The 16903-nt window shown below is 53.5% G+C and overlaps 1 protein-coding gene across 1 annotated transcript in view; it reads right to left on the reverse strand.

The window, feature by feature from the left end:
* LOC138473489 (uncharacterized) overlaps positions 1 to 16903 on the reverse strand; it is a 226070-nt gene that overhangs the window by 164251 nt on the left and 44916 nt on the right. The window contains 1 exon segment of the mRNA XM_069612131.1: positions 8320 to 8399. Within this exon segment, the coding sequence (XP_069468232.1) occupies positions 8320 to 8399 (80 nt within the window).

Raw genomic sequence — 16903 nt, forward strand, 5'->3', positions numbered from 1 at the left:
TGGTGGATAGGGAGAGCAGAGGAGAGAGAGGAGGGGGTAGATGGGGAAGGGGAGGGTACTTGGGATTAGGGAGGAGATGAGTGGTGGATAGGGAGAGCAGAGGAGAGAGAGGAGGGGGTAGATGGGGAAGGGGAGGGTACTTGGGATTAGGGAGGAGATGAGTGGTGGATAGGGAGAGCAGAGGAGAGAGAGGAGGGGGTAGATGGGGAAGGGGAGGGTACTTGGGATTAGGGAGGAGATGAGTGGTGGATAGGAAGAGCAGAGGAGAGAGGAGGAAGAGGGTAGATGGCGGAGGGGGAGGGTACTTGGGATTAGGGAGGAGATGAGTGGTGGATAGGGAGAGCAGAGGAGAGAGAGGAGGGGGTAGATGGGGAAGGGGAGGGTACTTGGGATTAGGGAGGAGATGAGTGGTGGATAGGGGGAGCAGAGGAGAGAGAGGAGGGGGTAGATGGGGAAGGGGAGGGTACTTGGGATTAGGGAGGAGATGAGTGGTGGATAGGGAGAGCAGAGGAAAGAGAGGAGGGGGTAGATGGGGAAGGGGAGGGTACTTGGGATTAGGGAGGAGATGAGTGGTGGATAGGGAGAGCAGAGGAGAGAGAGGAGGGGGTAGATGGGGAAGGAGAGGGTACTTGGGATTAGGGAGGAGATGAGTGGTGGATAGGGAGAGCATAGGAGAGAGAGGAGGGGTTAGATGGGGAAGGGGAGGGTACTTGGGATTAGGGAGGAGATGAGTGGTGGATAGGGAGAGCAGAGGAGAGAGAGGAGGGGGTAGATGGGGAAGGGGAGGGTACTTGGGATTAGGGAGGAGATGAGTGGTGGATATGGAGAGCAGAGGAGAAAGAGGAGGGGTGGTAGATGGGGAAGGGGAGGGTACTTGGGATTAGGGAGGAGATGAGTGGTGGATAGGGAGAGCAGAGGAGAGAGAGGAGGGGGTAGATGGGGAAGGAGAGGGTACTTGGGATTAGGGAGGAGATGAGTGGTGGATAGGGAGAGCAGAGGAGAGAGAGGAGGGGGGTAGATGGGGAAGGGGAGGGTACTTGGGATTAGGGAGGAGATGAGTGGTGGATAGGGAGAGCAGAGGAGAAAGAGGAGGGGGGAAGATGGGGAAGGGGAGGGTACTTGGGATTAGGGAGGAGATGAGTGGTGGATAGGGAGAGCAGAGGAGAGAGAGGAGGAGGAAGGGGGTATATGGCGAAGGGGATGGTACTTTGGATTAGGGAGGAGATGAGTGGTGGATAGGGAGAGCAGAGGAGAGATAGGAGGGGGATAGATGGGGAAGGGGAGGGTACTTGGGATTAGGGAGGAGATGAGTGGTGGATAGGGAGAGCAGAGGAGAGAGAGGAGGGGGTAGATGGGGAAGGGTAGGGCACTTGGGATTAGGGAGGAGATGAGTGGTGGATAGGGAGAGCAGAGGAGAGAGAAGAGGGGTAGATGGGGAAGGGGAGGGTACTTGGGATTAGGGAGGAGATGAGTGGTGGATAGGGAGAGCAGAGGAGAGAGAGGAGGGGGTAGATGGGGAAGGGGAGGGTACTTGGGATTAGGGAGGAGATGAGTGGTGGATAGGGAGAGCAGAGGAGAGTGTCATGATCTCTGCTTCCAAAAGATCAGGACTTGCCCGACTCCCTTGGAAGCAGACCCATAACCCCGGTTCCGAGTGCCAGCCAGTCCCAATTGGGACCTTTTGGACCCTGTCCTGGCGCCAGTGGCACCAGGCTCATAAAGATGCCCAGTCCCAGCGCTGGAAGCGCCGGGCTCATAATGCTTGTGTGGACTTACCTGCAGCAGACCATGCTGCTTACTTACCTGCTAGTTGAGCCTCTGATCCTCTTCTGTTTGGGACTACTTTTCCTGTTGGGTGGGGCAGGAGCCACTCCCTAGGTTCAGAACACTGGAACTCTTCTGGAAAGCAGGAACTCTTTTCTTACCTAGGCGTGGCTGTGGAAGGAGAGACCTGAGCACTACAGGAGGCTATTTAAACCACACCCGATGGATGAATCTTGCTTTGCGTTATTCTGCATTCTCTGCAGCAGAACGCTCATCGTGTCTTCTGCTTCTGATCCTGGGCCTAAGGGAACAATGGCTTACCATCCTGGAATCCAGTCTTCAACAGCACCTGTAAAGACAAAGAAAGAACAGGTTAGCACTACGGTCTTCAGTGGCAGCGCATCTCTTACCTGGTCCATCGGCTGTCACCAACGCCTCGCGCTGCATTCCGGCATCTGAAAGACAAAGGCTTACCTACTCTTCCCATGCTCCGGAGGTCTTCGCACTGCATTCCGGCATCTGAAAGACAAAACCTTACCAGCTCTTCGCACGCTCCGGAGGCCTTCGGCGCTGCATCCCGCATCTGAAAGACAAAAGAAGGTGAGTTTAAAGACATTGGGCAACTTTATTACTCACGTGCCATTACTCCATCCCATGCCGAATTCAGTGGGTATTCCAGCACCCTTCAGCTTCTCTCTAAAGCTCCGAACATGTACCTGCAAGATAAAAGGGACAGTTAATGCGCATCGTGAAGCAGGCAACAAGCGCTTACTTACGTGCTTCCAGGCGCTTCTATTCCTCACGCGGGTTCGATCCTCAACTCTCATCAGCCCGCCATCCGCCATCGCTGGAACCCTGCAAAACAAGAGATATCATTACAAAAGACTTTTAAAGACATTTGAAGTGCCCAGAACTTACCGTTCGTGCAGTTAACGACGGACAGCAGTCCTCTGAAGTCAAGAGGCCTGCACCCTTATCCAGTGAAGGAACTGGTTACGGCACCCTGCCCCGAGGCAGATGGAGAGCTCGGCGTTCACTTACCTAAGGTGAGGGCGTTAACCTTTGGGGTTTTACAGGAGAAGAGAAAGGGAAGAGGAGAGAGGCACCCAATAACCCCAGCTCATTAATCCCATATTTTCTGTCTGCAGACATCTTACTCTTCGAGTCAGACATACAGTGCACAGAGGTCCAGCCCAAAGAGCCAACCGTGTGTTACACATCACCTTTGAAGATACGGCATTCACCCAGTCAAGACCGGCGCCTCTGCGGGAATCAGGTGAGCGTTACAGAACGCAAAGCCGACCGCAAAACTCCCACCCAGGCGCTATGGAAACCTCGGATACCGACCAGCTAGCCCAGTTACTTGGGGAACTAAGAGCAGAAGTGCATGCAGCCCGTCAGGAAACGAATGCTCTAAGAAGGGAACTGATTATTTCCAAGGAGCGAACAGACGATCTCGCTAGACAATTGCTACAGTCACAAGCCGGACAAACTCCGTTACCCGCATCAGTGGCAAATCTTCCTTCAACATCCTCTACGAACCCAGTGCAGATTAACCTACCTGGGAATGTACCTCTGGCTCCGCCCGAACGATTTTCTGGTGACCCAAAGAGGTTTGCAGTATTTATTAATCAGTGCCGGTTGCACTTCTTATGCCGGCCAGCAGCCTTTCCAACTGATCAAGCTAAGGTAGCTTTCGTGCTTTCGTACCTTAGTGGCAATGCAGCAGACTGGTCGATCCCTCTAGTTAATCAAGATGATCCGGTTCTCCATGATTTTCAAGCTTTTCAGCTCAGTATGGAAAAACTGTTTGCAAGACATTCACAGGGGCAGGCCTTGGACAATGAGCTCCTTTCATTGCGACAGGGTAATCAAGACCTTTTGGCTTATATTGCGTCTTTCAACAGACTGATAGTGGAAACTCAATGGCCTGAGGACAAAAGGATTACGCTGTTTTATAGAGGTTTACGTGGAGAGCTCAAAGATGTGTTAGCCCAAGTAGTGAATCCCCCGCAAGACTGTTCGGACTATATTGACTTAGTCGTTCAAATAGACCACAGACTGCAGAACAGGAAGGCCGATCGTTCCAAGTTTGATGCTCAAGTATTTTCCAAACCACCAACTTCTACCAAAGGAGTAGACTCCGGGGAACCCATGCAAATAGGGGGCCTGAAAGGACCACTAACACAAAAGGAGCGGGAAAGGAGAAAACAGCTGCAATTATGTCTCTATTGCGGAAACCCGGGGCACTTTCTTCGAGACTGTCCGGTGAAACCAGCCAAGAAGGCAGTAGGAGCTGCAGTTACCAGGGTCACAAACTCCGAGCAGGGAAACGACCTCGCCCGACAAGAATAGAGGTCCTCTTGCCGAGCGTTAAAACCAGATCCGTGACCTCGCATTTCGTGATACCTATGGTCCTCATTAGCCCTGAACATCCGGATCGATTACATGCGATTGAAGCTTACGTCGACAGCGGTGCCATCGGCAATTATGTGGATCATGAAATGGTTTTGAGGATGAATCTGACTCTTTGTCCAAAGGCTGTAAAGGACGTCATTACTACGGTGGATGGTACGGAGATAGCCTCCGGACCAGTAACGCATACCACCCAAGAAGTGACGCTAGTGAGTCAAGATGGACACCATGAGAAGATCGTGTTCGATGTGATCAAGGCCCCTCAGTTCCAGATTATTCTAGGAATTCCTTGGTTAGAGAAGCACAATCCTCAGATCGATTGGCGAGCAAGAACGGTTCAGTTTCCAGAATGTGTCTCTACTTGTCACCCTCGACCTGGTGTTGCACTGGCAGCAATTTCTTCGGAGGCTCCCCAGTTACCTCCCGAATACCTAGAATTCCAAGATGTTTTCCGGAAGGATCAGGCTAACTCTCTACCTCCTCATAGGTCTTATGACTGCCAGATAGACCTGATACCTGGATCTACTCCTCCTTGTAGTAGAATTTATGCCCTCACCGAGCCTGAGAATCTTCACCTCCGATAATACCTGGATCAATACCTAGCGAATGGGTTTATTCGTCCTTCCAAGTTCCCTGCTTCCTCAGCTTTGTTCTTCGTTCCAAAAAAAGAAGGGGACCTTAGAACTTGTATAGATTATCGCGCCCTGAACCAGATCACCGTCAAGAATAGATATCCGTTACCTTTGATCCCTGAACTCCTGGACCAAGTCAGAAAAGCATGCATATATACAAAGCTGGATCTTAGAGGAGCCTACCACTTGGTACGAGTAAAAGAGGGCGATGAATGGAAGACGGCTTTCCGCACCAAGTATGGGCTATTTGAATATCAGGTCATGCCCTTCGGACTTTGCAATGCCCCGGCCGCCTTTCAATATTTTATGAACGATGTCCTCAGAGAGCTCATAGATGTGTGTGTTGTTGTTTACATTGACGACATCCTCGTTTATTCTTCATCGGAAACTGAACATCGGAAACACGTGAAAATGGTCCTCGAGAGTTTGCGTCAACACAAACTTTTCGCTAAATTGGAAAAATGTGTTTTCAACGTGACTGAAGTTGAATTCTTGGGATTCATATTATCACCTAGCGGAGTGCGTATGGATTCAAAGAAGGTCGATGCAATTCTCAAATGGCCATCGCCATCCTCCGTAAAAGGTGTTCAAAGCATGTTAGGCTTCGCTAACTTTTACCGCAGGTTTATCCCCGAATTCTCTCGAATAGTCCAGCCCATCACCGCCTTGTTAAAGAAATACAAACGTTTTGAATGGTCTACCGAGGCGGAACAAGCCTTCCTGAATTTGAAGACTAGATTTATCTCTGCACCGATCTTAAAACATCCTCGCCCAGAACTCCCCTACATCGTTGAAACTGATGCTTCGAGCCTTGCCATGGGGGCAGTTCTATCACAAAAGGACCCAGTAACTAATCAGTTGCATCCCGTGGCATTTTGGTCCCGCAAATTCTCGCCTCCTGAAATCAATTACACTATTACTGATAAGGAACTTCTAGCTATCAAGTCCGCCTTTAAGGCTTGGCGGCATTATCTTCTGGGGGCTCGACACACCGTTACTGTGATTACAGATCACCGAAACCTGCAATATTTGAAAACCGCAAAAGCTCAATCCTCTAGGCAACTCCGTTGGGCACTATTCTTTGCCGAGTTTGACTTCCTAATTACCTATCGACCTGGAACAAAAAACGGTAAAGCTGATGCCCTTTCTCGGATGGGAGTGGAAGAACATTTGATCAATCCTAAACCTGTACCTATCATTCCCGAACAAAGAATTCTGGGTGTAATCGCCACACAATCCATAGAGGAAGTTAAGGATAAAGCCAGGCTACTGGTAACTCCAGCAGACATACAGAATTGGCATCTGCAGGGAAAGGACTTTACGGTGAAGGACAACCTATTATATTTCCAAGAACGGTTATACCTGCCCAGCACAGATTTGCAGAAAAAGGTAATCTCTTGTTATCACGATTCTTTAATGGAAGGACATCCCGGTATGGCCAAAACCTCGGAAAAGATCAAGCGCTACTTCTGGTGGCCGTCTTGGAAAAAAGATATCAGAGACTTTATAATGTCCTGTGGAGTATGCGCCCAAAACAAGAGTCAAAAGAAAAAACCAGCCGGCCTCTTACGCCCTATTGACATCCCACCTCGCCCTTGGCATACGCTTTCTATGGACTTCATCACCGATCTACCTCCATGCTCCGGATACAATACGATCCTAGTAATCGTGGACCTATTCTCCAAGATGGCGCATTTCATTCCACTCAAAGGCTTACCAACAGCAGCAACTCTGGCCCGAGAATTTCTCGAGAACATCGTCCGACTGCACGGTTTTCCTTCAGTTCTAATTTCGGATCGAGGTAGTCAATTTATTTCTCATTTTTGGCGAAGTTGCTGTCGGTCGGCTCAAATTGATGTGAGACTTTCGACCAGCCACCACCCTCAAACTGACGGACAAACCGAGAGGACCAATCAAACTCTGGAACAGTATTTGCGCTGCATGCTGCAACAAACTGAAAAAACTTGGAAAGATATCCTTTGGATAGCCGAATATGCCTACAATAACTCTGTCCACTCGGGAACTGGGAAGACCCCGTTTTTTCTTTTATACGGTAGTCACCCTCGAACCTCGGAGTTGGATCCACTCCAAGATCTTGGAACACCAGCAGTAGAACACCTGCATTCTACAATCACCCAAGCCTTTAAGGAAGCCGTTTCTCACCTTCAAAGGGCTAAAGAACAATACAAGAAAGGAGCAGACCAACATCGGAAGGAAGCCCCCCAATATCAAGTAGGAGATCAAGTCTGGTTATCCACCAAATATCTACCTCTAAAAGGACCACGCACATTCAACCCAAGATACCTGGGTCCCTATTCCATCACTACCATAGTAAATCCAGTAGCGGTCAAGTTGGACTTGCACCCTCACATGAAGATACATCCGGTCTTCCACGTCTCTCTATTAAAACCCGTGCAACCTCAAACCCGACTAACTAAATCTCCAAAACCTATCCTAGTTGATGGAGAACTCGAGTTTGAAGTCAAAAGCATCCTGGATTCCAAGATCTCCAAATCTAAACTATTTTACCTGATTGACTGGAAAGGCTACGGCCCCCAAGAAAGATCCTGGGAACCTGCGGAATATGTCCACGCGCCTCGTCTAATCAAAAGATTTCATCGAACATTTCCTAACAAGCCCAAACCCCCGGAGAAGCCCGGTTTGGGAGGAGCCTTGAGGGGGGGTGCTGTCATGATCTCTGCTTCCAAAAGATCAGGACTTGCCCGACTCCCTTGGAAGCAGACCCATAACCCCGGTTCCGAGTGCCAGCCAGTCCCAATTGGGACCTTTTGGACCCTGTCCTGGCGCCAGTGGCACCAGGCTCATAAAGATGCCCAGTCCCAGCGCTGGAAGCGCCGGGCTCATAATGCTTGGGTGGACTTACCTGCAGCAGACCATGCTGCTTACTTACCTGCTAGTTGAGCCTCTGATCCTCTTCTGTTTGGGACTACTTTTCCTGTTGGGTGGGGCAGGAGCCACTCCCTAGGTTCAGAACACTGGAACTCTTCTGGAAAGCAGGAACTCTTTTCTTACCTAGGCGTGGCTGTGGAAGGAGACACCTAAGCACTACAGGAGGCTATTTAAACCACACCCGATGGATGAATCTTGCTTTGCGTTATTCTGCATTCTCTGCAGCAGAACGCTCATCGTGTCTTCTGCTTCTGATCCTGGGCCTAAGGGAACAATGGCTTACCATCCTGGAATCCAGTCTTCAACAGCACCTGTAAAGACAAAGAAAGAACAGGTTAGCACTACGGTCTTCAGTGGCAGCGCATCTCTTACCTGGTCCATCGGCTGTCACCAACGCCTCGCGCTGCATTCCGGCATCTGAAAGACAAAGGCTTACCTACTCTTCGCATGCTCCGGAGGTCTTCGCACTGCATTCCGGCATCTGAAAGACAAAACCTTACCAGCTCTTCGCACGCTCCGGAGGCCTTCGGCGCTGCATCCCGCATCTGAAAGACAAAAGAAGGTGAGTTTAAAGACATTGGGCAACTTTATTACTCACGTGCCATTACTCCATCCCACGCCGAATTCAGAGGGTATTCCAGCACCCTTCAGCTTCTCTCTAAAGCTCCGAACTTGTACCTGCAAGATAAAAGGGACAGTTAATGCGCATCGTGAAGCAGGCAACAAGCACTTACTTACGTGCTTCCAGGCGCTTCTATTCCTCACGCGGGTTCGATCCTCAACTCTCATCAGCCCGCCATCCGCCATCGCTGGAACCCTGCAAAACAAGAGATATCATTACAAAAGACTTTTAAAGACATTTGAAGTGCCCAGAACTTACCGTTCGTGCAGTTAACGACGGACAGCAGTCCTCTGAAGTCAAGAGGCCTGCACCCTTATCCAGTGAAGGAACTGGTTACGGCACCCTGCCCCGAGGCAGATGGAGAGCTCGGCGTTCACTTACCTAAGGTGAGGGCGTTAACCTTTGGGGTTTTACAGGAGAAGAGAAAGGGAAGAGGAGAGAGGCACCCAATAACCCCAGCTCATTAATCCCATATTTTCTGTCTGCAGACATCTTACTCTTCGAGTCAGACATACAGTGCACAGAGGTCCAGCCCAAAGAGCCAACCGTGTGTTACACATCACCTTTGAAGATACGGCATTCACCCAGTCAAGACCGGCGCCTCTGCGGGAATCAGGTGAGCGTTACAGAGAGAGAGGAGGGGGTAGATGGGGAAGGGGAGGGTACTTGGGATTAGGGAGGAGATGAGTGGTGGATAGGGAGAACAGAGGAGAGAGAGGAGGGGGTATATGGGGAAGGGGAGGGTACTTGGGATTAGGGAGGAGATGAGTGGTGGATAGGGAGAGCAGAGGAGAGATAGGAGGGGGTAGATGGGGAAGGGGAGGGTACTTGGGATTAGGGAGGAGATGAGTGGTGGATAGGGAGAGCCGAGGAGAGATAGGAGGGGGGTAGATGGGGAAGGGAAGGGTGCTTGGGATTAGGGAGGAGATGAGTGGTGGATAGGGAGTGCAGAGGAGAGAGAGGAGGGGGTAGATGGGGAAGGGGAGGGTACTTGGGATTAGGGAGGAGATGAGTGGTGGATAGGGAGAGCAGAGGAGAGATAGGAGGGGGTAGATGGGGAAGGGGAGGGTACTTGGGATTAGGGAGGAGATGAGTGGTGGATAGGGAGAGCAGAGGAGAGATAGGAGGGGGGTAGATGGGGAAGGGAAGGGTGCTTGGGATTAGGGAGGAGATGAGTGGTGGATAGGGGAGCAGAGGAGAGAGATGATGGGGGTAGATGGGGTAGGGGAGGGTACTTGGGATTAGGGAGGAGATGTGTGGTGGATAGGGAGAGCAGAGGAGAGAGAGGAGGGGGTAGATGGGGAAGGGGAGGGTACTTGGGATTAGGGAGGAGATAAGTGGTGGATAGGGAGAGCAGAGGAGAGAGAGGAGGGGGTAGATGGGGAAGGGGGGTACTTGGGATTAGGGAGGAGATGAGTGGTGGATAGGGAGAGCAGAGGAGAGAGAGAGGAGGGGGTAGATTGGGAAGGGGAGGGTACTTGGGATTAGGGAGGAGATGAGTGGTGGATAGGGAGTGCAGAGGAGAGAGAGGAGGGCGTAGATGGGGAGGGGGAGGGTACTTGGGATTAGGGAGGAGATAAGTGGTGGATAGGGTGAGCAGAGGAGAGAGAGGAGGGAGTAGATGGGGAAGGGGGGGTACTTGGGATTAGGGAGGAGATGAGTGGTGGATAGGGAGAGCAGAGGAGAGAGCGGAGGGGGTAGATAGGGGAGGGTACTTGGGATTAGGGAGGAGATGAGTGGTGGATAGGGAGAGCAGAGGAGAGAGAGGAGGGGGTATATGGGGAAGGGGAGGGTACTTGGGATTAGGGAGGAGATGAGTGGTGGATAGGGAGTGCAGAGGAGAGAGAGGAGGGCGTAGATGGGGAGGGGGAGGGTACTTGGGATTAGGGAGGAGATGAGTGGTGGATAGGGAGAGCAGAGGAGAGAGAAAAGGGGGGTAGATGGGGAAGGGGAGGGTACTTGGGATTAGGGAGGAGATGAGTGGTGGATAGGGAGAGGAGAGAGAGGAGGGGGTAGATGGGGAAGGGGGGTACTTGGGATTAGGGAGGAGATGAGTGGTGGATAGGGAGAGCAGAGGAGAGAGAGGAGGGGGTAGATTGGGAAGGGGAGGGTACTTGGGATTAGGGAGGAGATGAGTGGTGGATAGGGAGTGCAGAGGAGAGAGAGGAGGGCGTAGATGGGGAGGGGGAGGGTACTTGGGATTAGGGAGGAGATAAGTGGTGGATAGGGAGAGCAGAGGAGAGAGAGGAGGGAGTAGATGGGGAAGGGGGGTACTTGGGATTAGGGAGGAGATGAGTGGTGGATAGGGAGAGCAGAGGAGAGAGAGGAGGGGGTAGATGGGGAAGGGGAGGGTACTTGGGATTAGGGAGGAGATGAGTGGTGGATAGGGAGAGCAGAGGAGAGAGAGGAGGGGGTATATGGGGAAGGGGAGGGTACTTGGGATTAGGGAGGATATGAGTGGTGGATAGGGAGTGCAGAGGAGAGAGAGGAGGGCGTAGATGGGGAGGGGGAGGGTACTTGGGATTAGGGAGGAGATGAGTGGTGGATAGGGAGAGCAGAGGAGAGAGAGGAGGGGGGTAGATGGGGAAGGGGAGGGTACTTGGGATTAGGGAGGAGATGAGTGGTGGATAGGGAGAGCAGAGGAGAGAGAGGAGGGGGTAGATGGGGAAGGGGAGGGTACTTGGGATTAGGGAGGAGATGAGTGGAGGATAGGGAGAGCAGAGGAGGGGGTAGATGGGGAAGGGGAGGGTACTTGGGATTAGGGAGGAGATGAGTGGTGGATAGGGGGAGCAGAGGAGAGGGAGGGGGTAGATGGGGAAGGGGAGGGTACTTGGGATTAGGGAGGAGATGAGTGGTGGATAGGGAGAGCAGAGGAGAGAGAGGAGGGGGTAGATGGGGAAGGGGAGGGTACTTGGGATTAGGGAGGAGATGAGTGGTGGATAGGGAGAGCAGAGGAGAGAGAGGAGGGGGTAGATGGGGAAGGGGAGGGTACTTGGGATTAGGGAGGAGATGAGTGGTGGATATGGAGAGCAGAGGAGAGAGAGGAGGGGGTAGATGGGGAAGGGGAGGGTACTTGGGATTAGGGAGGAGATGAGTGGTGGATAGGGAGAGCAGAGGAGAGAGAGGAGGGGGTAGATGGGGAAGGGGAGGGTACTTGGGATTAGGGAGGAGATGAGTGGTGGATAGGGAGAGCAGAGGAGAGAGAGGAGGATGGTAGATGGGGAAGGGGAGGGTACTTGGGATTAGGGAGGAGATGAGTGGTGGATAGGGAGAGCAGAGGAGAGAGAGGAGGGGGTAGATGGGGAAGGGGAGGGTACTTGGGATTAGGGAGGAGATGAGCGGCAGATAGGGAGAGCAGAGGAGAGAGAGGAGGGGGGTAGATGGGGAAGGGGAGGGTACTTGGGGTTAGGGAGGAGATGAGCGGTGGATAGGGAGAGCAGAGGAGAGAGAGGAGGGGGTAGATAGGGGAGGGGAGGGTACTTGGGATTAGGGAGGAGATGAGCGGTGGATAGGGAGAGCAGAGGAGAGAGAAGAGGGGGTAGATGGGGAAGGGGAGGGTACTTGGGATTAGGGAGGAGATGAGTGGTGGATAGGGAGAGCAGAGGAGAAAGAGGAGGGGGTAGATGGGGAAGGGGAGGGTACTTGGGATTAGGGAGGCGATGAGTGGTGGAAAGGGAGAGCAGAGGAGAGAGAGGAGGGGGTAGATGGGGAAGGGAGGGTACTTGGGATTAGGGAGGAGATGAGTGGTGGATAGGGAGAGCAGAGGAGAGGGAGGAGGGGGTAGATGGGGAAGGGGAGGGTACTTGGGATTAGGGAGGAGATGAGTGGTGGATAGAGAGAGCAGAGGAGAGAGAGGAGGGGGTAGATGGGGAAGGGGAGGGTTCTTGGGATTAGGGAGGAGATGAGTGGTGGATAGGGAGAGCAGAGGAGCGAGAGGAGGGGGTAGATGGGGAAGGGGAGGGTACTTGGGATTAGGGAGGCGATGAGTGGTGGAAAGGGAGAGCAGAGGAGAGAGAGGAGGGGGTAGATGGGGAAGGGAGGGTACTTGGGATTAGGGAGGAGATGAGTGGTGGATAGGGAGAGCAGAGGAGAGGGAGGAGGGGGTAGATGGGGAAGGGGGGTACTTGGGATTAGGGAGGAGATGAGTGGTGGATAGGGAGAGCAGAGGAGAGAGAGGAAGGGGGTAGATGGGGAATGGGGTACTTTGGATTAGGGAGGAGATGAGTGGTGGATAGGGAGAGCAGAGGAGAGTGAGGAGGGGGTAGATGGGGAAGGGGAGGGTACTTGGGATTAGGGAGGAGATGAGTGGCTGATAGGGAGAGCAGAGGAGAGGAGGGGGTAGATACGGAAGGGGAGGGTACTTGGGATTAGAGAAGAGATGAGTGGTGGACAGGGAGAGCAGAGGAGAGAGAGGAGGGGGTAGATGGGGAAGGGGAGGGTACTTGGGATTAGGGAGGAGATGAGTGGCGGATAGGGAGAGCAGAGGAGAGGAGGGGGTAGATGGGGAAGGGGAGGGTACTTGGGATTAGATAAGAGATGAGTGGTGGACAGGGAGAGCAGAGGAGAGAGAGGAGGGGGTAGATGGGGAAGGGGAGGGTACTTGGGATTAGGGAGGAGATGAGTGGCGGATAGGGAGAGCAGAGGAGAGAGAGGAGGGGGTAGATGGGGAAGGGGAGGGTACTTGGGATTAGGGAGGAGATGAGTGGTGGATAGGGAGAGCAGAGGAGAGAGGAGGGGGTAGATGGGGAAGGGGAGGGTACTTGGGATTAGGGAGGAGATGAGTGGTGGATAGGGAGAGCAGAGGAGAGAGAGGAGGAGGGGGTAGATGGGGAAGGGGAGAGTACTTGGGATTAGGGAGGAGATGAGTGGTGGATAGGGAGAACAGAGGAGAGAGAGGAGGGGGTAGATGGGGAAGGGGAGGGTACTTGGGATTAGGGAGGAGATGAGTGGTGGATAGGGAGAGCAGAGGAGAGAGAGGAGGGGGGTAGATGGGGAAGGGGAGGGTACTTGGGATTAGGGAGGAGATGAGTGGTGGATAGGGAGAGCAGAGGAGAGAGGAGGGGGGTAGATGGGGAAGGGGAGGGTACTTGGGATTAGGGAGGAGATGAGTGGTGGATAGGGAGAGCGGGGGAGAGAGAGGAGGGGGTAGATGGGGAAGGGGAGGGTACTTGGGATTAGGGAGGAGATGAGTGGTGGATAGGGAGAGCAGAGGAGAGAGAGGATGGGGTAGATGGGGAAGGGGAGGGTACTTGGGATTAGGGAGGAGATGAGTGGTGGATAGGGAGAGCAGAGGAGAGAGAGGAGGGGGGTAGATGGGGAAGGGGAAGGTACTTAGGATTAGGGAGGAGATAAGTGGTGGATAGGGAGAGCAGGGGGTAGATGGGGCAGGGGAGGGTACTTGGGATTAGGGAGGAGATGAGTGGTGGCTAGGGTGAGCAGAGGAGAGAGAGGAGGGGGTAGATGGGGGAGGGGGGGACTTGGGATTAGGGAGGAGATGAGTGGTGGATAGGGAGAGCATAGGAGAGAGAGGAGGGGGTAGATGGGGAAGGGGAGGGTACTTGGGATTAGGGAGGAGATGAGTGGTGGATAGGGAGAGCAGAGGAGAGAAAGGAGGAGTAGATGGGGAAGGGGAGGGTACTTGGGATTAGGGAGGAGATGAGTGGTGGATAGGGAGAGCAGAGGAGAGAGAGGAGGGGGGTAGATGGGGAAGGGGAGGGTACTTGGGATTAGGGAGGAGATGAGTGGTGGATAGGGAGAGCAGAGGAGAGATGAGGGAGGTAGATGGGGAAGGGGAGGGTACTTGGGATTAGGGAGGAGATGAGTGGTGGATAGGGAAAGCGGAGGAGAGAGAGGAGGGGGTAGATGGGGAAGGGGAGGGTACTTGGGATTAGGGAGGAGATGAGTGGTGGATAGGGATAGCAGAGGAGAGAGAGGAGGGGGTAGATGGGGAAGGGGAGGGTACTTGGGATTAGGTAGGAGATGAGTGGTGGATAGGGAGAACAGAGGAGAGAGAGGAGGGGGGTAGATGGGGAAGGGGAGGGTACTTGGGATTAGGGAGGAGATGAGTGGTGGATAGGGAGAGCAGAGGAGAGAGAGGAGGGGGGTAGATGGGGAAGGGGAGGGTACTTGGGATTAGGGAGGAGATGAGTGGTGGATAAGGAGAGCAGAGGAGAGAGGAGGGGGGTAGATGGGGAAGGGGAGGGTACTTGGGATTAGGGAGGAGATGAGTGGTGGATAGGGAGAGCGGAGGAGAGAGAGGAGGGGGTAGATGGGGAAGGGGAGGGTACTTGGGATTAGGGAGGAGATGAGTGGCGGATAGGGAGAGCAGAGGAGAGAGAGGAGGGGGCAGATGGGGAAGGAGAGGGTACTTGGGATTATGGAGGAGATGAGTGGCGGATAGGGAGAGCAGAGGAGAGAGAGGAGGGGGTAGATGGGGAAGGGGAGGGTACTTGGGATTAGGGAGGAGATGAGTGGCGGATAGGGAGAGCAGAGGAGAGAGAGGAGGGGGTAGATGGGGAGGGGGAGGGTACTTGGGATTAGGGAAGAGATGAGTGGTGGATAGGGAGAGCAGAGGAGAGAGAGGAGGGGGGTAGATGGGGAAGGGGAGGGTACTTGGGATTAGGGAGGAGATGAGTTGTGGATAGGGAGAGCAGAGGAGAGAGAGGAGGGGGTAGATGGGGAAGGGGAGGGTACTTGGGATTAGGGAGGAGATGAGTGGTGGATAGGGAGAGCAGAGGAGAGAGAGGAGGGGGTAGATGGGGAAGGGGAGGGTACTTGGGATTAGGGAGGAGATGAGTGGTGGTTAGGGAGAGCAGAGGAGAGAGAGGAGGGGGTAGATGGGGAAGGGGAGGGTACTTGGGATTAGGGAGGAGATGAGTGGTGGTTAGGGAGAGCAGAGGAGAGATAGGAGGGGGGTAAATGGGGAAGGGGAGGGTACTTGGGATTAGGGAGGAGATGAGTGGTGGATAGTGAGAGCAGAGGAGAGAGAGGAGGGGGTAGATGGGGAAGGGGAGAGTACTTGGGATTAGGGAGGAGATGAGTGGTGGATAGGGAGAGCAGAGGAGAGAGAGGAGGGGGTAGATGGGGAAGGGGAGGGTACTTGGGATTAGGGAGGAGATGAGTGGTGGATAGGGAGAGCGGAGGGGGGAGATGGGGAAGGGGGTGATGTCAAGCAAATGTGGCGATGGGAATCGGGAGGAAGGTAAACTGGTTATGGGCAGAGGAGAGAAGTAGGAAGCAGAGGAATGGGTAGGAAGAGCAGAACATGGCGATGGTAGGGTTAGGGGAGAGGTGCAGGTATAACCTATAGAACAGTTGGAGGGTAGAGTACAGCAATAGCTCGTAAGCAAAGAGGCTGCAGGAAGACTGGAATAATGTCCCTTAGATGTTGGACCTTTGCTGGAACACCCCAGGGCTAGGGTCGCCCCAAAGGTCGGAGGTAAAATGGTAGGAGTGATGGGGAGCCGCCAATGGGGATCTGGGCTTCCAGCAATGATGTGACCCTGGCGGTGCCGGAAGGCAGAAGCAGCAGTCTGGAGTGTCAGTGCAGGGGAGACTGGGAGATGGAGTCCTATGGAGTCCTATGGCGACTCCATTGCTCAAACTAATTGTGTTGCAGTTGGTGGTGGGAGTGGGTTGCTCTATGTGCAGTGCCATCGGGGATGGAGGTTGAGCGAGGTCACAGAGGGGCAGAATGGGGATGGCCTCACCACAGGGCTGGTTGTAGTTGGGGGGGGGGGTCACAGCAACAATGCAGCCAACAGGGAGCTGGGTTTGCCGGTGACAATGTAGCCAATGGCGGTGCTGGGTTTCCAGCTATGATGCGGCCAATGGCGGTGCTGGGAGTCAGGAGCAGCAGTCTGGTGTGATGGAGCAGGGGAGGCAGGGAGATGGATTGTTGTGGTGGCCGCCCTGCTCAAAGCTCCCAAGGTTGCTGTCGGTGGTGGTTGCGGGCTACTGGATGGAAGATGCAGCACACGTGTGCTGGCAGGTGCCAGTGGGGGATGGAGGTCGAGTGAGACCACTGAGGGGCAGAAAGGGGAGAGCCTCATGTCGGGGCTGGAGGTAGTTGGTGGGGTCACAGCAACAATGTGGCCACTGGGGAGCTGGTTTTACGTCAATGATGCGGCCAATGGCAATACTGGGAGGCAGAAGCAGCTTTCTGGAGCATTGGCACAGGTGAGGCTAGGCGATGCAGTCCTGTGGCAGCCACCCTGATCAAAACTTAATGTTGTGGTCAGTGGTGGGAGCGGGTTGCTGGATGGTAGATGCAGCGCTCGAATGCTGGTAGGTGCCAGTGGTGGATGGAGGTCGAGTGAGGCCATGGAGGGGCATAATGTGGAGCGACGCCTATTTAAATAGTGCACACAACATGATTTGTATCTTGATTCGACTTTGTCAAAGTGACATGTGAGCCATGGCCAACTCGTCGATAAAAAAAAGTGTAATATGGAATACATGGTATATTACACTGTTTAGTACATTTTGTATACAGAATGTATTTACCATAGCTCTCAACCCACATGCTTTTGGTGGGTGACGCATCTTGCAATCAGCTGAC

The sequence above is a fragment of the Ambystoma mexicanum genome, chromosome 8, assembly GCF_040938575.1.
Source record: "Ambystoma mexicanum isolate Mex_15411 chromosome 8, UKY_AmexF1_1, whole genome shotgun sequence".
Lineage (NCBI taxonomy): Eukaryota > Metazoa > Chordata > Amphibia > Caudata > Ambystomatidae > Ambystoma > Ambystoma mexicanum.